The following is a 15,293-nucleotide window of genomic DNA, read 5'->3' on the forward strand; positions in this document are numbered from 1 at the left end:
AATTATTACTAATGTTTTTGAATATCGATACAATAAAAATGGGAAAGTAAAATTTTAAAAATACATTTCCAGAGTTTACTTGGATGGAAAAACTGAGTTGAAAATGAACAGCATAACATTTAAACTGCGGTGGGCTGGCGCCCTGCCAGGGGTTTGTTTCCTGCCTTGCGCCATGTGTTGGCTGGGATTGGCTCCAGCAGACCCCCATGACCCTGTAGTTAGGATATAGCGGGTTGGATAATGAATGGATGGATGGATAGTATTTAAAATGACCGTTTTACGTGACAGTAGCTGAGTTTAGCAAAAACGCCTTGAGCTACTATGGCTGAAGCGTGCGTCATTTATTAGTACAGTACTCGTCGTCTTCCTCAAAGTTTGGAATCTGCTGATGTTAATCAGAGTTTTAATTTTAATCTAAAAATTTTTCAGATAAACAATTTTACAGTTCATAACATTAAAAAACCTTTCAATTTATTGATATATTTTATCAAAGAAAATACGTAGTAAAAGAATATTGACGATGCTGAGCTATGGAAAGTGCGTTTATGAAGTTCAGTCTGCCATTTCCAACATGGCGGCCCAGGGCGAAAGCAGCGTGGCTGGAAACTTTTTGAGTTTTAATGGGGCACAAAACGGATTGAATCAAGGTAGCAAAAAAAGGAAACGAGTCAACAAAAATAAAAAGAAAAGCTGGAATAAGCACAGTGATATTAACGACGTAGAGGAATTTCTCGATGATGTGCGCCTTCAGCAACGGACTCTGGGGTAAATATGGACTCGTACCTGCGGGTAAAGTGTGGGTCTATCATGGCACTTTTTTCTAAAGATCTTAATTAAGGTCGATTATACCTTCTATCCACCTAGCGCTCTCTTTCTGCTAATTTAAGGGGCCGAGGTAGTGTTTTTGTGACCATGCGAAGTCACAAACACTCTGCATATGGTATAAAATAATCGCGTGGCATTTGTTCAAGCTTAAACATCTTTGGCAGGTGTTGAAATACTGACTAGCTGACCTGTACACACAGGATGTTAAAGGGAAATTAAAAATCAGTTTTAAGGGTTTGTGGCGAAGGAACAAGCAGTTTCTTTTTATGTTGTACTGTGAGCAACCTATCATCCATCTGTATTTTACAGTATACAAGTCATCATGGCACACAACTTTAGAATTGTTTTGTTTTTTGTGCTTCAGTCTTTCAGCCATCGCTGTACCAACTATTGATTTTATATCCAATAGCATTGCAAAATGACACAATTTGGCACAAGGTGCCCCTTTTTGGACTCTCTTGCCACAAATAACCTTTTGTAACCAGGGATGTTGAATAGAACCCTGGGTCCAATGCTTAAGTAGTCTCTGTTGGCCCCTTGAAAACAAAGTTTTCATACCAGGCTTTGAGGGCCCCAAGTGGGCCCTGGGTTATTATTACCCTCTTTTCTCCCCACTACAACACCCATGCCTGTAACTAAAGCTATATACATCCAAGAAATTATATCATACAGGTGTCCTCTTTTTGGCACAAATGGCTAAGTGCACTAAAATGTTCTCTCAGAACAAGTGTTGCAGTTTTATGCCTATCAGAACAAATACACTAAGCACTATTTCACAGGCGAAAATATGTAAACATATATATATATATATATATAAACACACACACTTTATCACACTGAGGCAACAACTAAATATTTTTTAACAATGTACTTATAAATATGTACTCATCCTATCATTTATATAATTTCAGCTCTTGAAGCAATTTCTGTTAACTACCAGACACAAAGAAATACTACATTTTGTATAATGGATTGGGGTCTTTGTACCACAATTCACACAACAACATTTATTTATATAGCACATTTTCTGAAAGAACAACACCTTCATTATATTTGTGGTAGTCCTCAACAACCACTAGAATTGCTACTCTATGCCCTGTCTCTGTTTTAAGCACATGGACTATCCTTTATTCTTTGGGATACAGTATCACCAGCATAAGTATTTTAGATGGTGGAAAGTACAATTACTTCACTAGTGTTCGTTTTACAAACAACAGCAGTCCATCCCTGATCCACCATATGGTTCTTCTCTCTGCTTTTTTGAAAGATTGGTTGATTTGTGGAAAATCTTCTCTTTTTTCTATAAATTGCCACACTTGTGCCCATTTTGAAATTCAGTAAGTCTTTAAAAAAAGATGGATTTGTGCAGAATCTGTTAACATAGTGTTCTCCCCAGAAATCTTTTCCAGCCAGGTGGCATGAAAAAGTAGCCAGGTGGAGCAGGACGAGGAAATTTGGTGGTGGGGAAAATTTAAATTAAAATTAAATGTGCACTATTTTTATTAGTTAATTGTTATTATTTTTCCAATGCTCAATATGACTTTTTTAAGGTTTGACACTTGTGGCAGAATATTTTTATTAAATTTAAGAAGTATCCAATTCAGGATCCAGCAAACCTAACAAATTTGAAATTACAATTGTTATGACATAAACCAAGAGGCAAAAGTATTGTTGCTGTTGGGAAGAAAAGTGAAAACAATGGGGGGGGGTTTGTTTGAATATTTAATGAAAAATTAGCACAACATATCATTTTCTTTGATCATTAGCCAATCAAAAATTTTAAACTATTGTTTGTTTATGTTGGGTAAGCAGTGTTTAGATTTATCAATTGGCAGAGTGTGTGCTGAAGAGATTTCCCCTCATGGACCAGTCTTTGTCTGAAATTGCCATATCGGGAGTTGACGCTGCATCTTCATTAGTTTGTGGTATCTCTTTTCTGAAATAACTGAGTGGTTTTGTTTTCTGAACAATTTTTTACTCATGTTGGTAAAACGTTTGGAAAAAATTAAAAATACCTATGAATAAGACTTTTGAGCGGTAAAGTGGGAGCCTGTTGGATATTCAATACACACTTGCACTACGGCAGGGCAACATATGAACAAAAAAGGAATGGCAGATGGGTCACTTTAACAAAACCCTCAGCAGTTCAGTGACAAAACTTTTGCTCAGGACACAGTACGTGCTTCAAGGGGTTCTGCACACTTTTTGCAGTATGGACGCAGGTCCAAATATAAGAGCGGCAGACGGCATCACTTTAACAAAACCTTCAGTATGAGCAAATACAGTATTAAAAACGGCAGATGGAGTCACTTTTTAATAGGAACCACAGTGAGTGCTACAAGGATTTTTGCACACAGAATGCACCTACTGCTTAAACAACTCTGTGTGTGTATATGTGTGTGTGTATATATATATATATATATATATATATATATATATATAATTAGTTAGTTTGCTATGTACTGAACAAGAAGAGAGCAACTGTATGCTTAGCAGCACTACACAAACTGCACTGACACCGAGAACAGAGACGTCACTTCCTGGCACCCTTTTTTCTGATATCTGACAGGCTGGTTCCACTAGTCTTTTTTTTGTTTTTATTAATTTTATTATTTACACTGACTCTGCATACACTGTAATCCTGAATGCTATTAGAATGTGTTATAGGTTCATAACACCTTCTATTAACATATCACAGCAGTCCTCCTTTCGCCCGCCCACCTCCACATCCTCTTTGCTTGTGAACTCCGATCCACCTCGTCCCTGCTATTAGCTTGTTCAGCATCCAGTGATTGGCAACATTCCACCCCGCCTCCCCTCGCCACTTGCAATCCTGCTTCTAAAATATTTGCCCACCCGCCCGCTCGTCCTTTGCCATCTCTGCAGATCATTAGATCTGCCTGTGCCTGTAGATCTGCGGCTGTCATCTCGCAATGTAATGCAAGATGACAGCCGGGCACTCACCTAAATTAGGGAGAACACTGACATATATATACTGTCACCAGTTCCAAGCCTTATTTTTGTTTTTTTCCTTTGAGGTAACCATCCTTTCATCGATCGAGAGCACATTAACTAAGCGGAAGTATGTTTTACATGACTGAAGTCTCTGTGAGTAGAGAGGTATTGTTTTGAAAAAACAATATTACCATTTGTTCCCTTCTTTCTTGTATTTTCAACATCTTCATCAAGGTCACAAAGGTGAAGACTCCCAAGATATTACCATGAACCTGTAACTTGTCATAACTTTTGAGGAAAAAGGAAATTATAACCCATCCTTTTGCTTCTTTAATCAGGGACTTGCTTTGCCATGATGAAGCCCACTTGCAAAACCAAAGCAATCTATCCACAGAATTCTCATAGTGTAATTTATTCTCTGTACTGACTTATTTGTGTTGTCTGCATTAGTGCTGACAGATGTAGAACTAAAGAATAGCTGGAAAAGTTGAAGTGTGGAGTATGAATTGGTCATCAGAAGTTGTGATTTTGGGGTGCACTTTGGAGCAAACCAGGGAAATTCTAGCTCTTGATCCTCATCTGCCTCATCCTTATGCCACATACCTGATTCCCTCTCAGTTTCAGGAGGTTCACTGGCTCTCCTAGTGACAATTTGGTAAGAATGGAACATTTGACAACCCTGTTGATGGTCCAGCAGTATTTGTTGCACATGCCTGGATGTGTGGGGTGGAGGAGGTGTGATGATGCCTCTTTGTCTCTGGCTCCCATTCCTCATTTGTTGACTTGCTACAAGAAAACGGCACAAAGCCATATTACAACAGAACAATTTAGATATCAACAGGATATTCAAATATTACTGGGAAATGTTTAAAAAATCAAGGGCTTTTTTACAGGGCTGTGGAGTCGGAAGATAAATGCTCCGACTCCTCAGTTTCTAAATCTTCCGACTCCCCGACTCCGACTCCTCTGTATGTATATACTATGCTAATGTATTTTCTACATCCATTGAAGGAAAGGAAGGCAACATACATGTCATTTCACCAGAGAACTACTGGCTAGGAAGCCAACACTCTACTATAATGCCAGATTAAAGACAAACACAATGAAAACAAGGTTTTGTTTATTTATTTATTTTTTTAAACAAGTGTCTGGATAGTAATAGCAGGCATAAAAATCAGGAACAGGAAATGTACTGGTTCAAAAATACAAATCACATTCTTTGGTAGTTTTAACTTTTAAAACAAAAAAAAGCTTAACTATATGAACTAAAAACAATATCTGGAAAACCTATATTAAACTTGGAATACAGTTATAGTTAAAGGAAATCATGAATCATGTTTGAATCCCATAGTCAGGTTTAAAGTTTAAGTTTATTCCCTTCACTTATACAAGTGTCTCTAGTCCTGCAAAAAACATTTACCTAATTATCAGCGAGAGTTAAGGCCCCCAAATACGCAGCGATCCGTGGCCGATTTTTGCCACCGACCGATGTGCGTGTGCAATCTCAGCAATTGATTGGCGGCCGCAGATTGCGCGTGTCCACATGGACGGGCAGATCCAGCTTGCCGAAAATCTCGACCACCGTCCCCATCCTGTCTGTTGCAGTGGCTGTCTCCTCTGTCAGCCAGCCGGAAATTTAGTGCATTGTGTCACTCACCGGCCAGCTGATCAGCAGAACGAGCCTCTGCTGGAGACAGGTAGGGAGATCTGTGTTCTCGGCTCCTTTGGCCCCCTTCACTAGCGCATAGCGAAGGGGAGCTGAGAACACACCAGATGATTTTTCAGGTGTTTGACGCGTGATAACTCGTTGAACGGCCGAAAAATCGGCACTACATCTGTAAATGTATGGGGGGCTTTAGGCTAGGTTCACAGTTCCCTGTAACAGTGGAACACGACACAATGGAAAGCGGTGCCGCACCTTACCTGTGCATTACATCCCATATAGTGACGCATACAGTCAATGAAAAGCATGCTTCATGGTTACTTGACATGTTCATTTTGTGGTAACATTATGCACTGCATGCATTGGGCTTTATTCTTACAGCAGAGAAGTAGTTCATTATGACTGTTTGTGAATTGGGACATTTCAACTTACTTTTTTAATTCCCATTTAAATTTAGTAGTAGTCGGAGTCAGTTAACTTTTTGCCGACTCTGACTCCGACTCCAGGTACCCAAAATTGTCTCCAACTCCTCGACTCCGACTCCACAGCCCTGGTTTTTTAGACATTCAGTGGAATTAGTTTTGTTGCTTTTTACTTGCACTTCACATTTGGAATAACCTTAGTACATCAAATGTGTATATTTGTATACCAGTTTCTTCTAGTGTTGAGGTATTAGGTGAGGGCAGCCCTGGGTGCAAGGCAGGAAACAACCCAGGACAAAGTTCCAGACCTTATCTCTCACACACACACACACCTAAACCACACACATAGATGCACATTTAGTGTCCAGTCATCCTAACCACACGTTTGACATGCTGGAGGTAAACCTCCATACTCGGACATCTATCACACACAATGGGGGAGAGTGTGCAGCTTCCGGCGTCCAGATAATAATAGTCAAACCCATTTTGATTGAACTGTAGAGCACAGTGTGGTGCCCCTTCAAAGTTATACTGTTTGGCACAAAGTCTCCTTTTTATAAACATTCTGTGTTATTTGTCACAAACAGTGTAAAGAAATAGAAAAACTAAATACTTACCAATCAACAACTGTGTCATTGTCCTCAATATAGTCAAAGCTATTAATTTAATCTGTCTCAGGTTTTCAATATTTTGTATCACTTGACTTTCTAAAACTTGTCTAGGACTCCGTTAATCATATGCTTTCTTTTTTTCAAAGACATTTCTGCAGAATAATCGATAAAGTTTTGTTTCCATTTTGAACAAACAATCACGATATTCTTATTGCTATACTGCCATACAAGTATAATCTTCTTATATAATACGCTATCGTGGCTGTTCGTTTGTCTGTCCAGGATTTTAAATCACCTGTAGCTCGCAAACCGTTTCACCTATTGACCCGATATTTGGTACACATATACTACGTGACATCTACTATCTGCTTTCGGGATGATGATTTTTATTACTCTTTTTATTTTTATTTTATTTTACTCTAGAATCAACTCTAGGCAGCGCACAGCAGGGCGGCCGTGCGGCGCATGCGTGCATGCAGCGTTCTCATTCCCTACCACCTTTGCGGTCACTTCCCCTACCTCTTCATATCTTTAATCATTCTTGAGGCAGATTGAAGACTTAAGTACCAGCTTATGTGAAAAATTAAGAAAAACATACTAAGTAATTGTAACACAAAAACTAACTTAATCAGTTTTAACGTGAAAACATGCCAACGAAAGAAGAGAAGCAGTGGGCTGCTAGGGTGGAGAAAGTTGCTCAGGAAGCAGCAAGCGCATCAGCCTCTGAGCAAACAAATGATAAACGTACAGAGAAAGAAGATGGAAACTAGGAATGCTCAAGTTAAGTGGATTCACTGCATGTTATCGTGCACTACGCCGTTACTGGTATGTAATAATGAGCTCTGGTGCGCCCTTACACACTGCATTTATTACATGAATTTTGTGTGCAGCGGATACACGTATTATGAATAACTAATCATAGACAACTATACGTAATTTAAATGGTCTAAAGCTTAACTGTCCAGTGGTATTGAGGTTTTTATTGTACGTGGTTCAATGTCACAGGGATATTTAAGAAACTTTGAAGACATGCTTGAGTATGTAGAATTATCATGATTGGTTTTGATTGACGTGTGGTTTTATTGTAATGTACACAAAAAAACTGAAATATGACTGTGTCCCCCTTGCAGGGCACCTTGTGCATAAGTGCCCCCATTTTAGGTTGTTGATGTCATTAACTTGATTTCTCTGGAGAACAATTTGTAAAGTCACTTTGGTTTAGATTACTTATAGTTCACTATAGGACCAAAACCATTGGTCTATTGTTTGACTTTGTGATATTCTTTCTAATTAATTCAGGTGCATAATGACAGAATTGTTTATATTGAGTAAGCAGCAAGTCTGGCTAAAGTGTGAAATGAAAGTGTCTACCAATGTATAATGAATATTCACACAAACTGGAGTCAACTTGAGTAACGAAAAGGGTTAACTTGTATAGGTGACATTATTAATAGTTTGTTGGTTTTCATACAATTTTTTATTTATTTATTTTTTTTTGGTTACAGGTCTTGCGTCATTCCATGTTATATTGACCAATTTTCCACAAATCTCACACTCTTTGGTCTCAAAAACTTATGAAAAATACCTGGTGTACCTATGTAATTCAGGAGACATCCTGTAAAATTATTTTGATGTAAGATCAATACTTTCCAAGACACAGCCAGTTTACCACAGAAGGGAGAGAGGTGTCAAATTTGACACAGTTTTATTTTTTTCATCAGTTTGACAAGACCACATCTCAAGAACTAAACCACCTAACAGGCTCAAGTTTAAGTCCACTTGGAAAGAGCAGAACTTCAAAAATGGAAAAAATATTTTGTGTCTTTGGCTTTGCCATGTTTAGGCTTTCAGAAAGATTACTATTGATACAGCCTGCAAATGTTTTTCTCATATTTAAATGCCTTCACAAGGCTTTTCAAAAGTATTAAACAAACAAGAAACTGCATCAGGGTTTCACCAGCAGGCCTCTCAAATGTGAAAATCATTTTGGGTCTAATTTTCAGACCAGTTGAATGCACTGTGGGAATGTCCAGACATTTTGAAAATTATTTTTCCATTATTCTATATGGCCCCTCCTTTCTCAGAAAACAAGTCTTACTTTTCTTATGTGAATCTTTCATTTTTACTTTCTATTCTAATCATGGGTTAAATTCACCATTTGTCAGTAATGATAATCATTAAGTTCTTCATCACTAACTTGGGTATAGGATTAATGGAAAAAAATAAATTGCCAAAGGCACATCAAGCAGCTGCTGTTCATGTGTTGTGCTTAATTTATCCTTAAATACAACACTAGTTATAATGAAATGTTAGCATCTTGGTATTGCGGAAGCAGGAATGTGACCCATTTAATTTCTTTTTCCATGCAGAGTCCATGTAGTGCAGAGTGTCACTGAGATCAAGATGGTGCTGCCTCCAACTGACCGCTGTAGGTGCACTAAGCAGTGCAGTAACACACTATAATGGCACCCAACAATTGTTGTCTAGGTGGCCAATGGAAAGACAGTGCAGGATAGTTTGGATGCATGAAACATAGGATGTCTGATTCTGCTTCACTCTTGTCACAAATCACAACAAATCAACATTTTTCATAATACATGAACCCAAAATAGCCTCCAATAGGACAGTGGTCTAATATGAGAACCATCAGGAGTGTGATCATGAGAGAGTAGGATCTCAGCTGCTGCTTCAGTGGTGATTATTCGGACAGTCAATTGACTGTCAACCAGACACCTGGCTGACTTTAAGTTTGCCATCTTCTGTAAGGATGTAACAGTGGTATTCTTGAGTACCAGGTACTCTTTTGGCCATGGAGAATCACATTCTCTGTTCAGCCACATGAGATAGGACTTAGTCATTTGATATGAAAAAAGTTTGACATTTTTGATAATTTATTGATTGAAAACTCAATGATTATCATTATTGACACATGGTGCTTTCTTCCTATGTGTAGGGTGGAAAATAGACATGAAAAGATTTGCATAACAAAGGTAAGGTTTGTATTTTGAGAAAGGGATAATGTAGAATAAATGAAAAATATTTTTAAAGTTATCTGCAGATTCCCACATGCTGTTAGGTTACTCTGAAAATGAAATTCAAAATGCTTCTTGGATTTAAGATGTCTGCTGTTCAAACCCTAATGCAGTCACTTTTCTGTTTCTCAGAAAGCCTATATAGTTACTGAATAAGGAAAAAAATCAAAAGTTTTGTTTGGTTACAAATACGTGTTTCTGTGGCAGTTATTGCTGCTAAGAGTGGCCGAACCAGTTATTAGGTTCGGGGGGCAATTACTTTTTCACACAGGGCCATGTAGGTTTGGATTTTTTTCTCCTAAATAATAAAACCATCATTTAAAAACTGCATTTTGTGTTTACTTGTGTTATATTTGACTAATGGTTAAATGTGTTTGATGATCAGAAACATTTTGTGTGACAAACATGCAAAAGAATAAGAAATCAGGAAGGGGGCAAATAGTTTTTCACACCACTGTAGCTACGCCAAAAACTCAAATTAAACTTTTGTCAATTTCAAGGGGCTGCTTTGACCGTGCAGGGTTATCTGGACTGAATGTTTTTTAGAATGTCAACACATGCTATACTAACTAATGTACCAGCATGCAAAGTCAGAGCCTACTTCCGTGGTTTAGTTCTTGAGCAATGGGCTTGTGAAATTTGTTGAAAAAAATCAGACACCCTATCCTACCATCAGTAAACTGGCTGTATATTGAAAAGTATTGATCTTACATTAAAAAAAATTACAGGGTGTCTCCTGAATAACACCTTGCAATTTTTCCAGACTTTTTTGAGTCCAATGTGTGTGGGCCATTGGTTGATTTGAAATGGAGTGACCCTCTTAACAAATCTCTTTTTATAAGTAAATGATTATGTTGCACATCAAGCTCAAAAGTTCTTTATATAAAAGCTGAAGCAGTTTTTGAAAAACATTGTAGAAAAAGGGGAAAGATGACACAAACAGGAGTAGTCAAGTTAGCGAGCTAGAATATAGTGAAATAGCAAATGCTCTGAGCGTGTATTTTTCTAACATGTACATGCATGAAGAAATTGAAGGCCTCACAAAGATAGCAGGGACTGTTAAGAAGGTACATAGTAATTTGGAAATTGTAAAAGGAGAGCTGCTGCTTAGAATAAATAGGCTGAGAACTAACAGATCACCAGTATCGGATCGCACATATCCTCAAGTGCTTAAATAATGTATGTACAGTATATACACCCTTGATGCATAGTAATCAAAACTTTCTCCACAAAATTCCTAAAGACTGGAAGCTACAAGTCAAGTCAGGGAGCATGCACTGGTACAGTGCATTTCCGCACCCACTACACGACAAAACAACTCTGGATCCCGGTTGGCAACCCCCCCAGGCAGACACGTGGTCCAGTCCCAACCTCTGGAAATGACACACTATCCACTGCAGCCAGGTGTTACATATGCGACCCCTTGGCCTGGTCTAGCCACTTGGGTCCCCAACAATGAGGATCTTACGAACTGGATCACCCTCAAAGGAATGCGCCACATGGCCGTAGTGCCGTATCTGATGCTCCCTCACAATGCAGGTAATGTGCCTTATTCAGGACTCCATGAACAACCGCTCATTCGACACAAAGTCAAACCAGCGGTACCCGTGGATTTTCCAAAGAGACACAGTACCAAAGGAGTCCAATCTTCATCTCAGGTCACTAGATAGCGTCCATGTCTCGCAACCATATAGCAAGACAGAACGCACCAGGACTCTAAAGACCTTCGTCCTTTTGCGCAGATATCGGGAGCGCCACACACCCCTTTCCAACGACCTTATGACCCCCTATGCTCTCCCAATCCGTCTACTGACTTTATATGAAGAGTCACCAGAGACGTGAATGTCACTGCCAAGGTAAGTAAACCTTTCAACAAGGTTGACACTCCACAGACAGACGCACTGCTGTTGACTGTGCCCAAGAGGTCATTAAAGGCCTGAATCTTTGTTTTTATCCAGGACACTCGCAAGCCCAGTCACTCAGACTCCTCACTCAGTCTCTCAAGCATCCCGATCAGACCCTCCATTGATTCTGTGAAGATCACAGCATCGTCAGCAAAGTCAGATCTGTGAATCTTTCTTCACCAACAGATGCCCCACAGCCACTGGACCCCACAACGTTGTGCAACACCCAGTCCATATAAGCATTCAACAGAGTAGGAGCAAAAACACATCTCTGACGAACCCCAGAATCAACTGGGAAAAACACAGAGGTTCTGCCTCCACTCTGCACAGCACTTGCAGTACCAGTGTATAGGCTGGCCATGATAACCAGCAACCTCGAGGGATCCCATGAACCCTCAGGATGTCCCACAGGGCAGCTCGAACAACCGAGTCAAACGCTTTACGAAAATCGACAAAGGCTGCAAAGAAAATCTGCTGATATTCGTGTTTGCGTTCCATGTGAACCCTCAGTGCCAGGATGCGGTCGATGGTAGATTTCTTAGGCGTAAAACCAAAGACTTGTCTGGTTACTGGTAGGTGAGTGAGTGATTACGGATCCTATTGAGTATGACCCTAGCAAGGACCTTACCCGGCACCGAGAGCAGTGTTATTCCCCTATAGTTGCTGCAATCACCCTTCCCTTTCCAGATAAGGACAACAAGTCCCATTTTCCAGGCAGTTGGGATGATGCCAGTCTCCCAAATAGAAGCAAAGATTCCTTGCAATGCCAGGAGGACAGCCTTACCACCAGCCTGGAGAAGTTCACACTGGATACCACAGATCCCTGCAGCCATTTCTCCCTCCAGCTGGTTCACCACCTGTGCAATCTCAGTGAGATTGGGTGGTTCACAGCTAATTGGAGGATCAGTCTCAAGAACCGTGGAACCAGAGATATTCAGCGTCATAGCTGGAGGATCAGCTTTGAAGAACTGCTCAAAGTAGCTAGCCCAGCGGATCACAACTGCAGTGTCATCCATAAGTATCGTTCCATCAGCCGCCCTGACTGCGACTCTCCGAGGAACAGATTCAGATATGTGTAATGCTTCGATACCTCTGTAAGCAGGATGTGGGTCGCTAGAACACAAATGGTGTGTCACTTGCTCATATATTCCTCTAACAAACGCCTCTTTATCTGCCCTCGGAGCCCTTGCAGCTGTACTTCTCAGTTCCTGGTACAGACCAGACTTGCCATTGAGCTATGCGCTGCGACTCCTGTCGATGATATCCAGGGTGCCCTGTAAGATGAAACACCTCCTTCTGGGAACACCGGGAACACCGGTAACACCAACACAACTGTCAGCAACCTTCAGGTTCTTGTCACAGAAGGTCTCCCACATCACAATAGGATCAGCAGTCGTACCCAAATCTGAAAGTTCCTCACACAAACAGTGTGCAGAGTCATTAGAAACAGCCTGGTCTTGGAGTCTGGGCAAGTTCAGGCTCATTTTCCTAGTAGGTGTTAACCTACTGGATCCTAAGAGTAGCAACAACACGTCTATGTTCAGAATTCACAAACTGGGCACTTCTGTAAACCCTGCAGTTTTGCAAGAGCCTCCTGCACTACCACTATTGGAGTACCAAGTCCAACGATGTGGTTCAGGGCGCTGGAACCAGGATCCAGCGATTTGCAATCCCCAACCTTTTGCAAAGTCAAGGATCATGTAGACACCCACATTTTTACTTTATGTAGTTTGGACGTTCTAACTGATAAATACATTATTTTAAAGCTTGCACAAAATACCAATCAACAGTCATTTTTTATGTTAATAAGGAGAATATTATTTATGTAATTTGGTGACTAAAGTGTCATTAGGCTCTTAAATGTTTCATTTGCTTCTAAGTACAGTGGAACCTTGGTTCACAACCATAATTCGTTCCAAAACTCTGGTCGTAACCCGAATTGGTCGTGACCCGAAGTAATTTCCCCCATAGGATTGTATGTAAATACAATTAATCCATTTCAGACCATATGAACTGTATGTAAATATATTTTCCTTAAATATTTTTAAGCACAAAAATAGTTAAATTATACCTTAGAATGCATAGTGTAATAGTAAACTAATGTAAAAACATTGCATAACACTGAGACAAACACCCAGGCTCCCTGCTCAGCTGCACATGAAGGCTCTCTCTCTCTCTCTCTCTCTCAGCAGCATGCAAGCAAGCCTGCGCTCTCTCTCTCCTGCACCGGCTTTATTTTATTTAGTTATTTATTAAAACTGGCCTTTTTGATGGGAACTGTGGACCCGCTATACCACAGGAGGAAGCTGGGTTGTGAGGAGGTTACAGTTCTGAGGGAGAGTCCCTCTGCGTGATGCGCCGAGAACAATGTACAGTACAGGGAGAGACTGAACACATGCGGAAATCATCGGCGAGCACAAACTAAAAGGGAAACTGGCTTGTTCGTATACCGAGTGTGTGGTCGTGAACAGATGCAAAATTTTTGGTCGTAACTTGATTTGTACAGACATTTTTTAGTCTGGAGCCCTGAAAGTCTTGTGAGCCTGGATCATATCCTTGCAGCATGGACCACAAGTCAGGAATCGGGCCTAAACAGGCTACTGGTCTATAAAATACTAACTGATTGATATTGTTAGTAATCACAATTTGGTGCTTATTTACTTTTCAATTAGTAGTTAATTATTTAAATTGTTGCTAGATGTATAGTAATAAGGATTTTTACACTTTTCCAAAAGTCATTCATTCATTAGTAAAAAAGTAAGCAGTGGGCTTTGTAAAGTTTTTCAGATAAGCAATTGAAGGTACAGAAAATGGTTTGAAAACATTTTTCATTAATGTTTAATATATTTAAAGTTCTATTCAGTACTCTAAACTGATACATTGGAGTAGAATAATGAATTTTAGCTTCTAAATTTCAGTGGCACTTAATGTAATATTAATGAAAATAACACGTGTTCCAGGAAGTTATCTTGCATGTGCAGTGAGTCTATAGAGAGTGTTTTTAGCTGCTACAGTTCCTAGTTTCTAAAATTTTACTTTGGAACTGCAGCTCATTTTGCACTTTTAACCCCTATCACACTAACACTTCCATTGAGGTGACAATTCATGTTGACTCATCTTAGATTGTAACTCTGTATAATGTAAAAACATCTACCTGAGCTTGAAGAATTTCCATTTCCTTAGCTTCACCCAAATACATGGCAGTGCTTATCATATCTGTGAACAGAAATTATCACAGGTCTTGAAGAATGAAAAAAAAATCAGTTTTTAACTTCACTTTGAGCTATTATTGTAGTTTACAGTTTATCATGACGCTTTTTCAGTCACAATAAAACTATTACTGGAAACCTATAGAGTAAATCATTTTTTTAATACTTTGACAGCAGTATATGAGTCAGTAAATTCAGAAGTTTATGTACAATTTAAGTTAATCAGTGTTAAATCAGCATATTTTACAAAATGTTCCCAATTAACATCACCAGTTTGCTTCATACTTAGTGAAATAAATTTATTCTAACCAATAGTGTGCACAATTATAGGCTTGTATCTTCATTATTTTCTGAGATATGAAGGCTTGAAAATGGGGGTGCGGCCTTAAATTTATTTTAAAACTAGCTGTCCCCTGCGGCTTCACCCACATAAATGTGAAACAAGACAAACTTTTAAAAGAATCAGTAAACAAACAGATATCTTTAGCTAAGCGAAGGCAAGGCACACTCCAAAACGAGAGCCATGGAAACGTAGAAGCATAGCCCACTAGTTGAGAAACAGAAGATAAGGTGTCATATCCAGAAAAAATGGCATAAACAAAAACTGGGCACTCTTAGTGCTGCCATCTACTCCCCAAATCACCACCCAGCCACATAAGGTTTAAACACGTT

The 15,293-nt window shown here is 39.4% G+C and overlaps 1 protein-coding gene across 1 annotated transcript in view; it reads left to right on the plus strand.

Annotated features, from left to right (window-relative positions):
• Positions 1-505: 505 nt before the first annotated feature.
• nop53 (NOP53 ribosome biogenesis factor) overlaps positions 506-15,293 on the plus strand; it is a 58,588-nt gene continuing 43,800 nt past the window's right edge. Inside the window, exon 1 of the mRNA XM_039760597.1 lies at positions 506-765. Within this exon, the coding sequence (XP_039616531.1) occupies positions 521-765 (245 nt within the window). The 5' untranslated portion in view covers positions 506-520. The remainder of the gene's footprint in view (positions 766-15,293) is intronic.

The sequence above is a fragment of the Polypterus senegalus genome, chromosome 8, assembly GCF_016835505.1.
Source record: "Polypterus senegalus isolate Bchr_013 chromosome 8, ASM1683550v1, whole genome shotgun sequence".
In the NCBI taxonomy this organism is placed as follows: domain Eukaryota; kingdom Metazoa; phylum Chordata; class Cladistia; order Polypteriformes; family Polypteridae; genus Polypterus; species Polypterus senegalus.